The 20,062-nt window shown below is 55.9% G+C and overlaps 1 protein-coding gene across 4 annotated transcripts; it reads right to left on the bottom strand.

Moving 5' to 3' along the window:
* Positions 1 to 935: 935 nt before the first annotated feature.
* On the bottom strand, positions 936 to 17,968 carry DDX54 (DEAD-box helicase 54). Of its 4 annotated transcripts, none has more exons than XM_030582339.1 (20): positions 17,822 to 17,968; positions 16,618 to 16,747; positions 16,095 to 16,165; positions 15,522 to 15,710; positions 14,243 to 14,292; positions 13,508 to 13,549; positions 9,986 to 10,081; positions 9,284 to 9,405; positions 8,701 to 8,762; positions 7,685 to 7,816; positions 6,698 to 6,908; positions 5,821 to 5,955; positions 4,682 to 4,903; positions 4,289 to 4,362; positions 3,513 to 3,698; positions 2,894 to 3,036; positions 2,686 to 2,799; positions 2,259 to 2,363; positions 1,607 to 1,704; positions 936 to 1,301 (listed from the first exon to the last, which is right to left on the bottom strand). In XM_030582339.1, the coding sequence occupies exons 1-20, from the start codon at positions 17,927 to 17,929 to the stop codon at positions 1,060 to 1,062; spliced, it is 2,532 nt and encodes an 843-aa protein (XP_030438199.1). In that variant the 5' UTR covers positions 17,930 to 17,968; the 3' UTR covers positions 936 to 1,059. The 4 variants fall into 4 exon arrangements, with proteins under 4 accessions (XP_030438199.1, XP_030438200.1, XP_030438197.1 ...); XM_030582340.1 differs by having other exon boundaries at positions 16,618 to 16,744; XM_030582337.1 differs by lacking the exon at positions 17,822 to 17,968 and adding an exon at positions 17,092 to 17,220.
* Positions 17,969 to 20,062: the final 2,094 nt, after the last annotated feature.

Below are 20,062 nucleotides of genomic sequence, written 5' to 3'. Positions count from 1 at the left end.
TCCCACCAATGGTCATGTAGCTGAAGAGGCAGGGAAGGAACCACAGCTGGGTAAGGAGCTAAGCCCTGAGACTAAGGAACTGTCTGGCTAGAGGCAGAGAAATAAAATGACCAGGTGAATACGGCCTGGACAGGAATGATTAGACAGTGCACAGGATTGGGACTCTGACTGGGCTTTAGTCCTGGCTCTGCCACTGGCCTGCTGGGTGACTTTGGGTAAATCATCCCTATGCCTCCATTTCCTCATCTGTAAAATGGGGACAATACAGACTGCCTTTGCAATGTGCTCTGAGATCTATAGCTCTTAATACATAAATACTATTTTGCTGCCAGGCCTGGAAAGTGAGTGCTCTTCTCTGAAACCCTTCTCTGCTGTTACCTTTCTGCACAGGGGGCTTTGAGGTCAAATTCATGTATGGTCTAGCTTACACTTTCTGGAGAGGGGGCTCTCCAGGAACAAATGAAATCAGGGAGCAGCAAGCATTGCTGCTGCCCGGAGAGGGAGGAAAGGTGCTATGATCAGAAACTGCCTTTAAAAGCAGCCTCATACAATGTCAGGAATGTCCTTTTGGGAGAAGGGGTGAGTAGTTGATGAAAATCAGTCCAGACTAGGACCCCTGCATATTCCATCATAGACACAAGTCAGTGGCACGGGCCAGCACAGCTGTGGTTCCCCCAGACAGGTTTTCCAGCACTCTCAGAAGACAGTTAGTTGGTCAAGGCAACAGGAACTATGCTGCCCCCCCCACCCCCTCCAGCTCTAGCACTGCCATGGGCCATCTTTCAGCTACCTTAACAGCTTGTGCTGAGACTTTCTGGAGGTACTGACAGAGGGGCCGTGAGCTAGCCCTGCCCTGCCCCCCCATTCCCCAGCCAGCACTCCTTCCATCTCCCCCTGCCCCCAAGCTGCATTCAAGACAAACATCCAACAGAAACTGAAAAACACCCACACTGTCATTTAATGGCACCTGCATGGGGCAGCTCACCCCGTAGAAAGGGGAGAGGCTCGGAATCAGCCCTTTGCTCAGATCCGGCCTGCTGCCCTCCCACGCTCCATTCTTTACATCCTTTTCCTCATTTGTCCCTTCTTGGCAGCACCACGACCGAATGCCATCCTGCGCAGCTCCTGCACCCGCTGCCGCTTCTTGCCTTTCAGCCGCTTCAGGCCGCCCTTCTGCAGAAAGTTCTGCTTGGCCACCCTCTTCCTCTGCTTCAGGATCTGCTGCTTGTTCTTCAGCTCCGAGTGCACCTTGCCCGGCTGGGAGCTGTGCTTCCCTGGGGAGGGCGCCAGCCGCTTGTCTCCTGCAGGGGGAATGAGTTACTCAAAGCCCTCCCCAGGAGTTCTCCCCCTGCTCAGCTCCCCAAGGTGCCGGTCAGGGACTGCGCTACAGAGCCATGCCAAGGGGAATGGATTCTGGCGGGGAACAGGGGTTGGCACACAGAGCAGAGCCCTGCACAGCAAGCTGGGCTCTGCGGTGGTAGCAGTTCTCTAGCCAGCAGTGAGGCTGACTATCCTGCATATCAGCCACCCACTAGGTCTCAGCCTGCCTGGATCCCCCAGGCGCCAATGTCTGCACAGGGCAGTGCCTTCACCTCCATGCACTCACTTCTGGCCCGGCGGTGCGTCCCGCCTCTCGGCTCACTCCTCGCCTCCTCCTCGGAGTCCCACTCCTCAACTTTGTATTTCTTCTTCCACTTCTCATAGCTGGGGGCGGCGGGTTAAGGAAAGGGCCGAGGGGGGCAAGCCCTCCGCGTCTTCTCCCCTCACCTTACTCCCAATCCTCGCACTTCCCCACTTCAAGCTCGGGGCCCTAGGGCATCGCGAAGGAAGAGGACTATGCAGGCTGGAGCTGGCAGTTGCAGCATTCTCCCCTGTGCCTGCTGCCGCTCTCCTCCCTCAGCAGACGACTTTCCTGGAAGGAAGCCCAGGCTCCTACTCCCCAGTTCGTAAGATCCCCAGCTGCAAAGCTCGGCAATGGCCAGCAGGCAGCTACGCCATCCTGCTATTGCAAACTGGAATTGCCTCTGCCCCTCTGCAGCAGCCGCAGAAGGGCCCAGCCCTTGCTGCCGGAAACAGCTGCTCCTTGCCATGCAGACACGCACCCTCTGCAGTTGCCACAGTGCCCTGCAGCCAGGAAGTCCTGGGAGGGCAGAGAGCAAGAGCCCCTCGGGCATGGCTGGATACACATCACTTCCTGCCCTGCTTCCACCCCGGCCCATCAGGAGTGCCCCCACCCCATCCCCAGTCTGGAAGGATACAGGTTGTTCTTGTAGGAGCCGCTGATGTACCTGCCACTCTCTGTGCAGATTTTCTTCTTGTCCTCTTGGCCAGTTTTCCCCACGAACCGCTTTTTCTTGCGGTCCCTGGAGTGGAGGCAGGGCAGAGAGAAATGGGGGCTCATCGATCAGCCCCATCTGGAAGACTGAGCGCTCTCCCCCCAAGCGACAAGGATATAAGCAACCAAACCCCACCCAGCTGGTTGGCAGAGAGAATCCCACCCTCAGCTGGCACCCTGGCACTCACACCCCCAGCCCTCAGAGGGAGGACGACAGGATGATCAAGCAACATCCACCATTTGGTGCTGCCTGCTGGCAATCAAAGGGCTCTGTGTGAGGGGCAACTGTCCCCACAGCCCTCCCCATAGCAGGAAGCTTTTCTCGCTTTCCCTACAGGTCAGGCACTTACCACTTGAGCAGCTGCTTGGTCTTGCTCATGTTGTGGGTCTCGTCCCCCAGGAGGTCGAGCATGGCACCAGAAGCCTGCTGTTCAAAGGCGCTGCCCTCCCCGCCAATGCTCAGCCTGGACACGGGGGAAAGGCAGAGGTCAGAGGAGTTCGGGGAGCTGCAAAAAGCAGGGGATCCCGCCGCTGGGAGCATTGGTCAATGTGACTCACCCCCTCTCGCTCTCCAAGTCCTTGGGCCGGTAGGGAATGTACAACTCCTCGTCCCGCTGCGCCTCATGCCGCTGCTTCTTCCTGATACCCTCTCCCACCTGGTGCTGCTTCCGCTTCCTGCCCACCACGGCAGAGAACACTTCCTGGGACACAGATCAGACAGGAGGGCCAGGAGCACCCTGCTCTCCAGGCAGGAGCTGCTAAGCCAGCTTACCCAGCTGGTGCCTTAGGTACAGATATCTACCCAACCCCTGCCGCTGTGCAATGCTACCAACTGTGCAAACTGTTCCCTGCCCCCAGCACAGTCCCACCAACCCCCATCTCAACCCACAGACCAGCAAGTGTTACCGGGGCCTTGACATTAGCCAGCCCTTTGATGGCCCCAGCCATGGGCTGACACTACACAGTGCAGGGCTTGGGGCCGGCCACTTCCCAGAGTCCCCAGGCAGGCAGGGAGGGCAGAGAGCAAGAGCCCCTCGGGCATGGCTGCATACACATCACTTCCTGCCCTGCTTCCACCCCGGCCCATCAGGAGTGCCCCCACCCCATCCCCAGTCTGGAAGGATACAGGTTGTTCTTGTAGATGTGGTTGAGAAGCTGGCACCCTCCAAGTCCATACCTGGAGGTTTGCTTCCTCCTCCTCAGGGGCAGGGACTGCTGGGTCCTGGTTCCCCAGCGCAGCCTCAGCCCGTCTCTCCTGCTGCCCCCTTTGGTACTTGTTGATGAGGCTGCGGTCACGGCTCCGCTTGGCTCGCATCACATCGCTGGCCAGGGTCTTGTTGGTGGCGTTGATCTCAAAGATGGTCTGGTCCGAGAGATGGAACCATTAGTGACGCGTACCCTGAAGACCCCTACCCTCATTCTCCCTGAGGGCAGGTGGAGCTGTCTGCTGGGCTCGCAGCTCAACCTGCTGGTGTCTGGTCCCAGGGGCTGGTGGAGCTGTTCATCCAGCACCAGTAACACATGGAGGGAGCCAGCCCAGCAGCCCTGGTGCAGGCAGGAAGCATCTTCCCAGAGCCTGAGGAGCTGTACTTGCAGCTGAGTCCCAGCTTCCTTGGTTCCCACCTTAAACTCCTGGGCAGCTGTGTCTCAGTGGAAGGGCAGTGATCCCTAAAGCACACTCCCTTGCACCACAGAGGTATTGCGAGGGTTAATGCTACTCCTCCACCCCCCGGGGTGAGCCTCATTCTCTGGGCTGCCAAGGTGGATGGCCAAGATTCAGTTCAGTGGCACTCTGGCTGGGTGGCTGCACCTGGCAGCACGCCCAAGTCAGGGGCTCACAAAGGCCAGCCCCCTCGCTCTGACACGAGGCAGTGCCGCTGGTAGCTCTGGAGCGAGCTCCCTTCCCCCCAGCACAGGCCCGGGGCCTGGTGTCAGATCACGGCTCGTACTCACTGCTTTGGATCTGTAGGTTTTAATGCTGTCCACGAACTTCAGTCTCTCCAGCTCATCCTCCCCAAAGCAAGAACCTTTGAGCCAGGAGCCCAGAGAGGGAGGAAGGGACACAGAGCAGTGAGTGCCTTATACATAGCCACGCTCCCAGTCCCAGCAGGAGACACCAGCGTTCTCTCAGAGGTGCCAGGCCCCATCTCCCCCAGCAGGCAGTGCTGTAGGCAATGCTGGATGAGCGCTGGCTATGGGGGAAGCGCCCCACTGCTCCAGCAGGAAGTGTGGTAGGGAGCAGTGCAGGAGCAGCTCCTGCCCTAGCCTCACCCAATGGGGCCCGCTGCAGGAGCAGCCTGCGGCTCCCGCCGAGCCAGGAAGGCGCAGACAGAGACAGGCACTCACTGAAGAGTGGGTGGATGCCCAGCAGGGAGAAGTCCAGCTCCTTCACCCTCTTGACAGACTCGGGCGAGGGGCCAGGCCGGGATTTCAGGTACTGCTTGTGCGCATTCTCCGACACCTTGCGCAGGCTCTGCAGGTCCAGCGAGCCCTCGTGGTCAGTGAGCAGCAGACACTCCTCGTCGTCGATGACACTCTGGGGGACTCTGCCAAACACCCCATCCCTGTCTGCAACAGGACAGAAGGGGTTCGGGACCTGCAACTTCTTCCCAGCGGTCCCATGCTTCAGCCCATCCCACGTGTCCACTTGGGATGGGGAGAACAGAGATCGCACCCAGTTCAGGGACCTGGAGAGTGGCCTTTGCAGCAGCTCTCTGCAATGGGGGCTGGGCCCCACTGGGACAAGGCACAGGCTAAGAGGGGTGGAGCAGCTGGAACCTTTCAAGACATACACAGCTGATCTCTTCCCCACTCCCTGCCTCCACCCAAAACATCCCCTGCCTATGGTCTCCACATTCCCGACTTCCCACTATGCCTCTGAACAGCTATTCCAGAACAGAAACAAGCATGAGCCCGGCTGGACTACAGGGTAGGACATGGCCACTGTGATGTGTTGGACACACAAAGGGTGATCTCAGAGAGGACAGAGGGGGAGGGGAAGGTCCAGGGGGATGAAGCTGTAGGGATTCACTGCATCGTGCACATGGGAACTTAACTGGGCCCCTAAGCTAAGACCTTGGGCCACGCTACGTCAGCGCAGCTCAGGGACACAGAGCACTAAGCCCTGGTAATAGTGCAAACAGGGCCTGTGCCAGGGTGGAGTATCTGCAGACAGGGCCTCTGGCAGCAAGAGTCACCCTCCTGCCATGCAGGGGAGCTTGGTGTTGCTGCCAGAGCTCCCCATCACCCCTTTGTTAGCCTGCACAAACATCTAGGCCTGCAAGAGACAAGGTGCTTCCTCACCCCGTGGTTGGGCAGCAAGACCCAGCCCTCCTGCGAGGCTGGTGGCATCACCATAGCCACGGTGTGGGTCTCCTTAGGCAAACCCAGCCCCAGCAGGAATGCCAAGTGAGAGCTCCCACCCCCAACTTCACACACACACCCCCACACTGGGGACGAGGGGCCAGTATCCAGATGGACCTTACCTGAGGGTTTCTCGTGGGGGCTCGCAAGGGTGAGCGGGCGCCCCAGGAACAGGTGCAAATCAAAGACATATGGAGTCTCATCCGATGCCACCAGGGAGTAGGCGGTGCCACTGCGGCCAGCGCGGGCCACGCGGCCTGGGAGGGAAAGCAAGACAGAATAGCTCTGTATTAACTCTGGGGCAGTGTGGAGCCACAGTCATGGACTCAAGGTTTGGCTAATGGGCCTACTCTGGCTGAGGCAGGGAAGCTGCTAAGGGGACTGAGGCCAAGAAGCCAAGTTTGGCCCCCACACTCAGCGGGGATCACGCTGTTCATCCAGGGGAGAGCTGGACAAGGGCACGGCATTCTCGCCTTCTTGTGCCCACTGCAGATGGTGAATCTCACCATGTACTCCGCTGCTCTCAAGGGACCCGGCAACCAGTGCCTGTACCACTAATGGGAATAACCCCCAAACTGCACACGCCCTCCCACTGGGCCTGGCCTAGCTAGCTACCTGGGCCTTGCCCCGCAGACTGAGATTCGAGACCTTCCTGTGGCTTTCCCTGAAATGCTGTGTTCCCCCAGGGTCCTGGACAGGGCCCAGCCCCGGGATAAGGGCTCCAGCCCAGAGAGCTTTCAGCGGCAGGGAGTCCAGGCTGGGACAGCTGTTAATGACATGTCCTGCAGCAATGGCTCCCACAGCAATGGCAGGTGACTGCCCAGCAGGGGCAGTGGGGGAGGATATTTGGGGGTGGAGAGGCTTCCCTCCTCCATGGCATTTACCAGTTGGGCAGAGCTGTGACCAGGGTGGGAGAGAGCAGATCAGCTGAAGCAGGACAGGCAGCTGTGCCCTAGAGCGCAGCCCCCTCCCGTGGCCCGGCCAGCCCCAGAGACCCACCGACACGGTGCAGGAACAGCTTGGGCTTGGCAGGGAAGCTGTAGTTGATGACATTGTCCAGCATGGGGATGTCGATGCCACGGGCAGCCACGTCGGTAACAATCAGCACTGCACACTGGCCATGCACGAACTTGGCAATGTTGATTTTCCGGGCCGCCTGGTCCAGGGAGCTGTAGATATGGGTGCAGTTCACGCCCTGCGCTGTCAGCAACTGGAGGGAGGAGGAGGGTGGAGCAGAAGTTAGTGCCTGGCTCCCAGCAGGGAAGAACTTCCCCAAAGACCAGGGGACCTCAATGTAAGTCAGAGTCAAGGGAGGAGAGATTCCATCTGGCAGCTTCAGGATAGGCTGCATCTCCCTCCCCTCAGCATCCCTGCCTCCTCCATATACTAGGCTGGCCAAGCAGCAGCATGCTAGACTTCTCCACACCATCCTCCAGGAGAGCTGTAAGGTCCATTGGCAATGCCCCTCCTCCTCCTGGCAGCCCAGCACCAGCCTCCGACACTCCCTTGCAGCAGCAGGATGGTGCTGGCGACAGGGAGCACCCTGGCATCTCCTGGACACAGGAGTCAGTCAGTGGAAGCTCAGGCAGGGGCCCGTCTTGGAAAGGAAATGGGCTCAACTCCAACCACACACACAGGTAGAACCAGGTGATGAGCCCCCAGCTCTCCCCTGCCACCTGGTGCATGGCACATGGCAGGAGCACCCCCCAGCACACCAACCTTGCTGTATGCTCAGGCACCACTTCAGCCAGAGGCCTGCAGCACCACAGAAGCAGAGTGCTCCTTCCCCCTCTGCCCTGCCTTGGGAAACAGCACCCCCAGCAGCTCCCCCTTCTCCTCCAGGGTTTAGTGAGAGCTCTCTCTTCTGCCTTGGTCTCAGCACTGCATGTATCCCCACCCCCTGCTACATCTCCCATGGCTCCACCAGGCCCAGCCTGTGCAGCACAGGTAATGCCAGGCCCATGGCGCGCTGGCTCCCTGACTTGCCTCCTTGAGGTACTCCGCATGGTGCTTGGTGGCCACAAAGACGACTGTCTGATCCTGAGGCCTCACCACACTCCTCAGCAGGTGCAGCAGCACGGACGGCTTGTCATCCGCGCGCACGTGGAAGAAGGCCATCTGCCAGCAGAGAGAGGGGTGAGGGGGGAAGCCCCTCCCTGCCCCCTCAATGGCGCCCCTTGAAGCGTCATAAGCCGGAGATGCTAGGGCTAACAATGCAGGCTGTGTTTTCTCTTCACTCTGACTGGGCCAGGTGCTGTGAAGCGCCCAGCACCATGGTGCCCTGACCCACCACCGAGGCTCCTAGGGGCTACCAGTGAAATAACACAGCCCTGTGCTGCAGCCCATCACCCGCGGTTTCTCTGGCACCTCTGGCTGGGCAGCTCTTTGGCCCTGTCTGGAAAGCACCTCTTGGGGCTAATGGGAAGGGATGGAAGGTTTCCCCTGCCCTCCAATCTAAACTGGTTCCCTGGAGGCTTGGGAGAACCACCCTGAAAGTCTGTCTGCCTCACCTGCGCTCAAGTTCTATCCAAGCCTGCCTGGTGCCAACACCAGTTAATGCTGTCAGGGCCACATTTAACTGAGGCCCCTGATGGGATCAGGCTCCCAGTAGCACCTCGTCCACCCTCATGTCAGTTACTAGCCCCAGGAGGGGGCGCTGCACACTGCCTGCAGCTGTGAAATGCAGCAGTCCAGAGAAAGGCAGATGCATACATACACTGGGGTCCTCCCAGCAGGGGCTGAGGAGGAAGGGCCATACAACTCATACTGCTGGTCCTCCACCTCCTTCCCCAGCACTGACAGCAGTGTTCTTTGGAGCTTGAGAGATGAGCTCAGACAAACGGGGAGTTATTTGTATTGCACTACAGCCTAGGGCCCAGGCATGGATCAGGGACCCATGGTGCCAGGTGCTGTACAGGCCCAGAACAAAGAGATGGCCCCAATCTCCTCTACCCCAGCCCTCCCAAACTCAATAGCCTTGAAGACCCCCAGGCGCATCTCACCTTGAGCTGCTCACTGAGCTTGGTCTCCACGTCCAACCGGATCAAGACTGGCTCAGTGAGACCTGTGAACGAGGCAGGAGAACATGAGCCCAGGCAAGGGGAGCCTGAATTCACACTGAGTAAGAACAGGCCAAGGTAGCAGACTCACTGTTAGACACGTACAGCGGAGCAATCACAGCTTCTGAAAGGCCTATTGGACTGGCCCAGCAGGGGGTGCTGCAGGTCAGGAGGGGGGGATGTGCCAGCGGAGCCAAGGCAGAGGAGTTGGAGCCCTGCCCACAGCGTGCCATGCCGCAGCTTTAATTAGCTGCCTGCTCTCACAAGCACTAACGTTCATTTTGCAGGAGACCCGAGCACAGTCCCCGAACTGCAGAGGAAAGGAGTAGATGGGACACAGGCAGTGTGGAGGCACTTGGCCTGGGGGAATGGGGCAACAGCAGCTGAGGAACCCTTCCCCTCCCCCAAAAGGACAAGTCAGCACAGCTAAAACTACTCTTAGCTCATCTGCCATTCAGCCTGTTATCCCCTCTCCATCTAGCCCCCATCTCTCCTGCGTGGGGCTGGGTGGAGGGATGTTCCTTACCGGCCCGAGCAAACTCCACGAGCAGTTTGGGGAGCGTGGCAGAGAAAAGCAGTGTCTGGCGGGTCTCGGGGAGCCGGGCGATGATCTCCTGCAGCTGCTCCGCAAACCCCATCTCAAAGAGCCTGAGGGGGCCAACACCACCAAGATCAGCAGCCACATAACCGAGCAAGCCACCCCCACCCCCACAGCTGGGCCCTACCATCCCATGCAACACCCAGGAAAGCAGTGTTCGCATGGGGACTGCACATCGCCATGCACCAGGACAAGCTGCTTCCTCCCAGTACGAGCCTTTGGACCCAACACCCAGGAGCCCTAGAATCCCAACTGCCAGCTCCTGTGCTGGCCCTGCAAGTGGAAGATCTAGCCCAGCATCAGCAGACAAGAAGAGGCACCATTGCACCAGTTGGCTGCTTTCCCAAGATCCTTGACCTGGTCCATTTTCCCCCACTGGCCTCACATCTCACTCATCAGGCGCTCGGAGCCTGTCGTAGCTGAGTGCTCTCCCCATCTGCGGCACTGGAAAGCCACACTCCCACCTCTGTGTCCACGGGATGCAGCCACGGCACCAAGCCCCAGCTCCTCCCTCGTGGTGCAGTTGTCACACTTGGCTGACGGAGGGTCCTACTGGGAGCCCCTGGGAAACAGAGGGGCTGACAAATGCCCCAAGGTGAAATCTCGGCTACGGCAATGTCATGAACTGACCTGTCAGCTTCGTCAAACACCACGTACTCCACACTGCGCAGCTTCAGGTTCATTTCCACAGCCACATGCATCAGGCGCCCTGGGGTGCCAATAATTCTGGAACGACAGACACCCATGGGCAGCAGGCACCCAGCTGCCCACAACTCCATGCGAGGGCCAAGGTGCTACCCACACTCAGGCACCCACCTGTCCTGGTGGAGAGAGATGGAGCTGGGGAAGCTGCAGTTCTCCACTCTGGTGAAAAATAGGACAAGGCAACTCTTCCCAACCAACCCCCTCCTATCCCACTTGCCTCTCCAGCCCAAATCTGCCAGGCCAAGAGGGACATTCAGATGACAGGTCCACTCCAGGAAGACCCATCTCCAGTCTCTGCTCTCCTCCCAGAAATACACATAGGAAGAGGCTCTGGGTCTGACTCTGCTCAGCACACGGTTTACAGGTTAGAACTCCATCAGCTTCAGTGCCGTCACTTCCCATTTACACCATGAGTGCAGAATCAGACCACTGCATGCAGCGCCTGCGAGCTTGTTCTGTGTGTGCGCAGTGCCCAGCGGATAGGGCTCTGCTCTTTGACAAGAGTTAAGTGCTACCGAAATACAAATATAGATTGGAGGACAAGGGCTAGTAATAATAGGGCTCAGATTTTCCTGGATGCGATAGCTGATGGATTCCTTCACCAAGCGGTTGAAGAATCAACAAGAGGGGATGCCATTTTAGATTTGGTTTTGGCGAGTAGTGAGGACCTGAAAAAGCAGAAAGCCTACAAGGAGTGGAAGATGGGAGGGATCAGCAAGGAAAGCTACCTTATTGAGATCAGAACATGTAGGGACAAAGTGAGAAAGGCCAAAAGCCATGTAAAATTGGACCCTGCAAAGGGAATTAAAACCAATTGTAAAAGGTTCTATAGCCATATAAATAAGAAGAAAAGAAAGAAGAAGTGGGACCGCTAAACACTGAGGATGGAAAGGAGGTTAAGGATAATCTAGGCATGGCCCAATATCTAAACAAATACTTTGCCTCAGTCTTCAACGAGGAGCTTACGGATAATGGAAGGATGACAAATGGGAACGAGGATATGGAGGTAGATATTACCACATCCGAGGTAGAAACCGAACTCTAACAACTTAATGGGACTAAATTGGGGGCCCAGATAATCTTCATCCAAGACTATTAAAGGAACTGGCACATGAAATTGCAAGCCCATTAGCAAGACTTTTTAATGAATTCAGTAAACTCAGGGGTTGTACCGTATGACTGGAGGATTGCTAACACAGTTCCTATTTTTAAGAAAGGGAAAAAAAGTGATCCTAGTAACTATAGGCCTGTTAGTTTGACATCTATAGCATGCAAGGTCTTGGAAAAAGTTTTGAAGGGAAAAAGTAATTAAGGACATTGAGGTCAATGGTAATTGGAACAAAATACAACATGGTTTTACAAAAGGTAGAGTGTGCCAAACCAACCTGATCTCCTTCTTTGAGAAGGTAACAGATTTTCTAGACAAAGGAAACACAGTGGATCTAATTTACCTCGATTTCAGTAAGGCATTTGATCTGGTTCCACATGGGGAATTATTAGCTAAAGTGGAAAAGATGGGGACCAATACGAAAATTGAAAGGTGGATAAGGAGCTGGTAAAAGGGGAGACTACAATGGGTCGTACTGAAAGGTGAACTGTCAGGCTGGAGGGAAGTTACTAGTGGAGTTCCTCAGGGATCAGTTTGGGGACCAATATTATTTAAGGTTTTTATTACTGACCTTGGCCCAAAAAGTGGGAGTGTGCCAATAAAGTTTGCAGATGACACAAAGCTGAGAAGTATCAGAGGGGGAGCCGTGTTAGTCTGGATCTGTAAAAGCAGCAAAGAGTCCTGTGGCACCTTATAGACTAACAGACGTTTTGGAGCATGAGCTTTCGTGGGTGAATACCCACTTCGTCAGATGCATCTGACGAAGTGGGTATTCACCCACGAAAGCTCATGCTCCAAAACGTCTGTTAGTCTATAAGGTGCCACAGGACTCTTTGCTGCTTTTACAAAGCTGAGAGGTACTGCCAATACACAGAAGGACCGGGATATCCTCTAGGAAGATCTGGATGACCTTGTAAACTGGAGTAATAGTAGTAGGATGAAATTTAATAGTGAAAAAAGCAAGGCCATGCATTTAGGGATTAATAACAATAATTTGTTATAAGCTGGGGACACATCAGTTAGAAGTAACAGAGGAGGAGAAGGACCTTCGTTGATCACAGGATGACTATGAGCCGCCAATGTGATATGGCTGCGGAAAAAGCTAATGCGGTCTTGGGATGCATCAGGCGAGGTATTTCCAGTAGAGAGAACGAGGTGTTAGTACTGTTACACAAGGCACTGGTGAGACCTCATCTGGAATAATGTGTGCAGTTCTGGTCTCCCATGTTTAAGCAGGATGAATTCAAACTGGAACAGGTACAGAGAAGGGCTACTAGGATGATCCGAGGAATGGAAAACCTGTCTTATGAAAGGAGACTCAAAGAGCTTGGCCTGTTTATCCTAACCAAAAGAAGGCTGAGGGGAGATATGATTGCTCTCTCTAAATATATCAGAGGGATAAATACCAGGGAGGGAGAGGAATTATTTAAGCACAGTACCAATGCAGACACAAAAACAAAAGGATATAAACTGGACACTAGGAAGTTTAGACTTGAAATTAGGTGAAGGTTTCTAACCATCAGAGGAGTGAAGTTCTGGAACAGCCTTCCAAGGGGAGTAGTGGGGGCAAAAGACATATCTGGCTTCAAGACTAAGCTTGATAAGTTTATGGAGGGGATGGTATGATGGGAGAGCCTAATTCTGGCAGTTAATTTATCTTTGACTATTAGCAGCAAATATGCCCACTGGCCTGTGATGGGATGGGATCTGAGTTACTAGAGAATTCTTTCCTGGGTGCTGGCTGGTAAGTCTTGCCCACATGCTCAGGGTTTAATTGATCGCCATATTTGGGGTCGGGAAGGAATTTTCCTCCAGGGCAGATTTGCAGAGACCCTGGAGGTTTTTCTCCTTCCTCTGCAGCGTGGGGCCTGGGTCACTTGCTGGAGGATTCTTTGCACCTTGAAGTCTTTAAACCACGATTTGAGGACTTCAGTAACTCAGACCCAGGTTAGGGGTTTGTTACAGGAGTGGGCAGGTGAGATTCTGTGGATTGCATTGTGCAGGAGGTCAGACTAGACAATCATAATGGACCCTTCTGACCTTCAAGTCTCTGATTCTTTTAAATAATACAGGTGAGACTCTGCTGCTGGGGAGTGGGAAAGGAAAGTCAAGACAGCTTAACTCAACTCTCCCAACCACAGATGCTCCAGGTCAGTTACGAAGAGAAAAAAGCAGCAGGGCAGTCCTAGAGGATGGATTGTGCAGGATGCACCTTGTATCTCAATGCTCCAAAGAGAGAGGAAAAAACCCACCCACGAGCCCCATTCTCATGCTGTGACCCCCCCACACACACACACATCTGGAGAACACAGCCGCTATCCCTCAGCATTAAGACTCACATATCGGGGTTCTCATGCAGAGCTGCAAATTGGTCTTCCATCCTAGGGGAGAAAGAGAATCGGAGGTGCTGGTAATAATGACCAGTAGGGGGAGCCATAACACAGCCCTGGTGACAACAAGGGACTCCACCCAGCCCAGCAGCAAGCTGCAAGGCAGAAAACCTCATGCCCTGGATCTGGTTTCTGTGAAAGAGGCTGAGATGAAGCCTGATCCTGGAGCCCGTCTTCCCAGGGATCGCTCTAAATGAACAGGTTGGCCAGAAAGCAGTAAGCTGCCCAGTGGGGTCCTTCATCTGCACCATGCTTCTGAAATCCTTCCCAAATGCAATGCACAGCAGCCCACCAGGCGCACCCATCTCGGTAACCGCCCACCACGCACCAGCCCGCCGTGCATGCATAAATACAAGTAGCTGGGCCAAAGGCTAGGACTAGGTCCCGATGCTGAAAGAAGCCAATATACTTTTTTAAAAATTCATTTAAAATTAACGGAACCCCCTGAAGGGTCCAGATTCAGTCCTGGCAATCCGGCTCTAGACCCAGCTGTGATGTTTCTACCCACTGTAGTGTCACTGAGCCAGGTCAATATTTCATCTGGGCATTGATCTAGCCAATGTTTCATAAGTTTCTACTGTAATTGACTCATTCTAGGGAAAAATACATTTGACAAAACGTTCACAAGGCCTTGCAATCTGCTGCAGCTGCCGGCACTTTAGGAGCAGACTGCAACTGACTTACCTTTCTCCTCCTAGAATCAACGCAGTCTTCAGGCCTGTGAACTTTCCCAGCTGCAGGACAAAACACACCCCATCTATTGTCAATCCTAATCTTGCCTCCAGCTCCCCACTCCCCTCATTCCCAACCATGGGACTCTTCACTTCAAATGCCAGGGCTACCCCAGCGCAAGAGGCCTGGCTGTCTCAGGAGGGATGAACACACTGAAGTTGCTATGACTCTGGATCAGGCTGCTTCTCCCTTTGTACAACCTGCCTCCATCTTTAACCCCACAATACCACCGATGTAGGGGGCTCTCCATAGGGCAGCAGGAGGCCCACGTAGTAAACCAGCTATCAGCGCTCAAAAGACAGAGTGCAGTGGCTGTTGCTGCTTGGTAACCTGCAGCGTTATAGAAAGTACCCATGCACTGTCTGACAGCTGTCCTTGTGAGCTAAGCCACAGGAGTGCAGGCAGACTGGATCACACTCAAGGGCCATCTGCTCTTTGTCTAGTCCAGGGGAGTGCAAACTACGGCCCATGGGCCAGATCCGGCCCCTCAGGGCTTTTAATCCAGCCCGTGGGATTGCCAGCCCTATGGTGCAGCGGAGCTAAGGCAGGCTCCCTGCCTGCCCTGGCCCCATGCCGCTCCAGAAGCGGCCAGTACCATGTCCCTGCGGTCTCTGCACCCCAATCCCTCACCTGAGCCCCTTCCTGCACACTGGACCCCCTCCCACACCCTAACCCCCTGCCCCAGCCCTACATTCATGGCCCTGCATACAATTTCCCAACCCAGATGTGGCCCTTGGGCCAAAATTTGCCCACCTCAGTCTAGTCTCTTGCCAGGACCAAATATTTCAAAGGTAGGTGCAAAGAACCTCCTAGTGGACAAGTATGGAATAACCTGCCTACAGGCACATCTGCCTAACCCCAGCCAGTTGGCTTATGCCCTGAAGCCTGATGATCTCACCCTTGTTTTTTACCATATCTAGTTCTATTCTATTCAGATTCTTATTCTGTGCCCATCACTGTGGTATCCATGGATATTCTCATAATCCACATAAACACCCACATCTTTTTGGAACCCTGCTACACTCTTAGCTTCAATGATACCTTGTGGCAATGAGTTCCAGAGGTTCGTTGTGTCATGCAAGAAATGCAGCAATTACTGCACTATATTGCCTCTCCGTATCAACACAAGCTCCGTGTACCATGCTCTCAAGTCACATCCGTGAGAGAGCTCCCAGCTACTCCAGTCCCAGTGTCTCTTTGATCAGCTGATGCTGCTTCCTCTACTCCCTACCTCCTTTGTGAATTTCATAGTCTGCAAGGCAAGCTCGCGGGTTGGTGAGAGGATGAGGGCTCGTGCTCCCGTCTGGGCACTGTGCGCCTTCAGCTTCTCAAACATGGGGATGAGGAAACAAGCTGTCTTCCCACTGCCAGTCCTTGCCATGGCCACCATGTCTTTCCCATCCAGGATCACAGGGATAGTCTGCAAGACAAGAACAGATGCTGCTCCAATCCAGCTGGAGGATTCTTATCCTGTGCCAATCACTGGGGTATCCATGGATGTTCTCATAATCCACATAAACATCCATATCTTTTGGGAACTCTGCTACAATTCTTAGCTTAAATGGTAACTTGTGGAAATGAGTTCCATAGGTAGGTTACAGAGGTGTTGGGCAATCTTTGCTAACACTGGGCCTTCTGGAATCCACATGCTAGACATGGCTAAGGCTCACCAGCACAGTGAGATTCACCTCCCACCTCAACCCCACAAAGCACTGCAGAAATTACCTATGGAAACCCCCCAGGACCTTTAACAAACATACACCCCATAAAAGTTACACCGGAGCAATGAGAGCCTGTCCATTACCCTTCGCTGGATTGGCGTAGGCACTTTGTAGCCTTTCTTCATGATCCCTTTGAATACAGGATAACTCAAGCCTATGAGAAAAGACAAATATGATCACAATATTAAATGGCCCTTAGATAACAAGGGTGCAGTGTTGCCAACTATTTTAGTGCAAGTCCCACAATATTATTGTTTTTTAATTAAAATCCCACCTTCTGGAGTCATGTGATTAGAGAGTAACATCAGCTTTCATTAACAAAGTTTCTTACCCTAATAGTTGCAGATAAAAAGCTCAAAAATGTGACTTAGAGCTTCAAATTCCAGAAGACAAAGAAAAAGACCCCCAATTTTGATCTAAGCATGAGCCTCAACGCATGCTGGCACACGTGATTTCTTCTGAATACACGTGCAATGTGCTCCTCTGCCTGGCACTCAGGCCTTGACCAATTGCTGAGGTGACCCTGAGTCGAGTTAAGTCTGAGCACCCCATGTTAATCAAAATTCAATTTCTGCCTTCAGATTTATGACCATCCATTTCACTCACCCATAGACTGGAAGCCCCCAGATTTCTTCTTCTTTTTGTTCTGTGCTCGTACCATCTCTCTAGTGTCTGGCTCCATGTCAGAGGAGTAATCAGGCGTTGGAAAGGCTGGTAAGACCTTACCGGATCCCTGCTGACAATGGGGAAAGGGCACACATGCAAAAAGCAATGTCATTTCATGTCACGATAGATGGAAGAGAGCTCTTAGATCATCTGTCCAGTCTTATTTTAGAATCTCCTAGAGCAGTGGTTTTCAAACTTCTTTTCTGGCGACCCAGTTGAAGAAAATTGTTGATGCCCACAACCCAAGGGAGCTGGGGGATGAGGGATCTGGGGTGTGAGAGGGGGTCAGGGCTCTGGGCTGGGGGTGAAGGCTCTGGGGTGGGGTCAGGGATGAGGGATTTTGGGTGCAGAAAGAGGTTCCAGGTTGGGGGGGGGCGCTCAGGGCTGGGGCACGAGATTGGGGCATGGGGTTACCTTGCACGGCTCTCGGTCAGTGGCGGTGCTAAGGCAGGCTTCCTGCCTGTCCTGGCAGCACTGACTGCACCCCGGAAGCAGCCAGGAGCAGGTCTGGCTCCTAGGTGGAGTCATACAAGTGGCTCCATGCGGCTCTCACCGGCAAGCACCCGCCACCCCCAGCTCCCATTGGCTGGTGCCAGGCCTGGTGCTCGGGGCAGGGCGGTGCACAGAGCCCCATGGTGCCCCTGCCTAGGAGCCGGACCTGCTGCTGGCCGCTTCCGGGGCGCAGTGCGGTGCCCGGACAGGTAGGCACTAGCCTGCCGTAGCCAGGCAGCAGCACTGCCGGGACTTTGAACAGCCCGGTGGCCTGACCAGAGCGCCCCCGTGCCTGGCATGCTGCGACCCAGGCTGACCCCCCGCTTGAAAAGCACCGGCCTAACGAGGGGTTTGCACGCCTGCCTCAGCAGCCCAGCCCCCGGGGAACTCCGCTCGCTCCCCGCATGGCGCCCTGAGCTCCCGGCACCGCTGCCTGCGAGCCCCACCCGGAGACCCGGCCATGGGGCGGGACCCGCCGGGCTGGGCCGGCACGAGAAGGGGGGCCCGGAGCATTTCCCCTCTCACTGATCCGGGACTCGGGCCCTCGGCAAAGCCGCTGAGGCTCCGTAACCCCCCCCGGCCGGCCGGCCGGCCGGCCCCCGCGCACCGGGCCTGGCACCACGTGCAGGCGGCGCCGCCCCGCTCCGCTCACCGCCCGCTCCGGGCTCCCCTCCGGAGGCCCCAGGCGGAGCTCGCCCAGCTCGGGCTCCGGCTCGGGCCCGCGGCCCCTAGGGGGGCGGCGGCGGCGGCCCCGCGCCATGATTCTGGGCAGGCGACCGACTCCAACACGCCATGTGGCCCCGCCCCCGGGGCGGACTGACCCACCGCGGGCTGCGCTTCCCGCCCCCCCTCCCCGGCTGGAGAGATGGTAGGCCCCGGGGCGGGGCTCTGGGCACGCGCAGCTGGAGGGGGAGGAGCTTCCAGCGGGGGGCGGGGCGGTGTGACGCTGTCCGGCGGCTCCGGCGGTGCTCGGGGCCCGGCTCACGGGGTAGAGACACGGGGACTCGTTGCCCCCGCGGAAGGATCCCTCAGAGCCCAACGCTGGGAAATCCCCGGTCCGGAAAACCTCCCTGCTCCGCCCCACGGTCCCCCCGGACCCTGCGCGCCTCCGCAGCTCGGGGGAGCGCGGCTGCCCCGCTTCCCAGGCCCCCCGGGAGCTGAGCTCTGCTCCCGGACCCTGCGCGTCTCCGCAGCTCGGGGGGAGCGCGGCTGCCCCGCTCCCCAGGCCCCCCGGGAGCTGGCCCTTGCAGGGCTCTCCTGCACTGCAGGCTGGTCATTGCTGGGCACGGACCTTGGCCCCAGATGCTTTGCGGAGGCAGCTTGGCAACCCCGCCCTCGATGGAGCTGGCCCTGCCTGGAGTCCAAGCTATTCAGCTGTGTAGCTACAAGGTCAGGGCCAGCACGTCCTGTGTGCCTGAGACCGTGTCTGGCAGCTCAGTGGGGACCCAGCCAGCTGCATGTGCTCGGGGTTAGAGCAGAGATCTCATCACTCCTCAGTGTTAACCTACCTTCTCCCTCTGCAAGGGCACCTGGAGCCCAGCTCCTAGCGCAGGAGCTGAGAGCAGAGGTCTCAGACTGCAGGGAACACCAGGTCAAACATCACAGGGGCCTGGATAGGCATCACAATCTCCTCACTGGTGACTCAGCTCCCCTTCCTCCTAGGTAGCTTGTCTCTCCTCAGCATGAACCTGCTGTCTCTAGCTGCCGAGCTCCCAGGCTTACAGCAGTAGTGTGAGAATACGGGGGTCACCAGTTCAAATCTTGCAGAGACCTGGGTAACAGTCTCAGAATTACCTCACTGGTGGCTCATCTCCCCCCACCCCCTTTTCTTCTCCATGTTAACCTACATCCTCCTCTGTGAAGGGCAACATATCCTCTAATTTTTCCCGTCCATGTGTGGAATGGCTCTTCCTATGTGCACCAATATGGAGGTGAAGTGTGGCAAGAAAGGGGCTGAGGTTCAGAGTGAGGGAGGGGGCTCAGTTATGGGGCACAGAATTGGGTGTAGGGGGTGAAGGCTGCAGCTGGGGGTGCAAGCTCTGGGGATCGCATTCAGGGTGCAGAAGCAGGCTCAGGGCTGGGAGTGCAGGCTTGGGGTGCGGCAGGGATGAGGAGGGGTTCAGGGTGCAGAAGGTGGCTCAGGGCTGGGGCAGAGGATTGGGGTGGGGGCTCCAGATGGGGGTACCAGCTCTGGGGTGGGGCCAGGGATGAGGAATTTGGGGTGCAGGCTGCCCTAAGGCTGCAGTGGGGACAAAGGACTCCCACCAGCATAGGCTCTGACTTTAATTTTCCTGGTGGGTGCTTTGCCCCACTACACCCCATCCCCTCCTTCAAGGCCCCATTCTCACTCTGCCTGTTCCTGTCCTTGCTCTGCCTTCTCTTCCCATGCCAAGTGCCAAACAGCTGAACAGTTGTGGCTGGTGGGAGCTGACCACCCCACTATTTTTTTCCATGGGTGCCAAAGCCCCAGAGCACTTGCAAAGTTGGTGCCTATGCCTGATTCTCTCCTCACTTGTAGCAGCTTAAATCAGGAGCAACCCCAAGGAAATCAGTGGAGTTACACTGATATAACTAATGAACTACAGGTGCTTCACCAGCCTGGGAAGCAGCCTAATGAGTGGTGCTGTGGTTCACCAGCAGATATCAACCCAATCTGACAGGCCAGAGAAGGCTCATCAGACTGGGGGTGCCAGCAGGAATCTGAAACACACTTCTTGAATTGAGATACTAAGCAGGGGTGAGTCTAGCTGGCAAAGGTGCCGTGGCGTAAACAAGACCTGCATTAACTATGGTTTTGGGCAGCTAGTTTCCCTTGTTTCCTGAGGAAGAGGTGTTAGTGAGGGGGCATGATTGGCGGGCACCTCTGGGAGAGGAATGATCTGCCACTTTAACT

Source organism: Gopherus evgoodei, chromosome 13, assembly GCF_007399415.2.
Source record: "Gopherus evgoodei ecotype Sinaloan lineage chromosome 13, rGopEvg1_v1.p, whole genome shotgun sequence".
Taxonomy (NCBI): domain Eukaryota; kingdom Metazoa; phylum Chordata; order Testudines; family Testudinidae; genus Gopherus; species Gopherus evgoodei.
The sequence above is the reverse complement of the archived record's forward strand: the minus strand, read 5'-3'. Positions and strand labels throughout refer to the sequence as shown.

Coding starts and splice junctions, on each gene's coding strand:
- DDX54 (XM_030582337.1), bottom strand. CDS start 17,205: ATGACTCCACCTAGGAGCCAGACCTGCTCCTGGCTGCTTCCGGGGTGC. Junction 13,550..14,242: donor TTGATTCTAGGAGGAGAAAG/GTAAGTCAGTTG, acceptor TTTCTCCCCTAG/GATGGAAGACCAATTTGCAG. Junction 3,037..3,512: donor AGGAGGAAGCAAACCTCCAG/GTATGGACTTGG, acceptor TCTGTGTCCCAG/GAAGTGTTCTCTGCCGTGGT.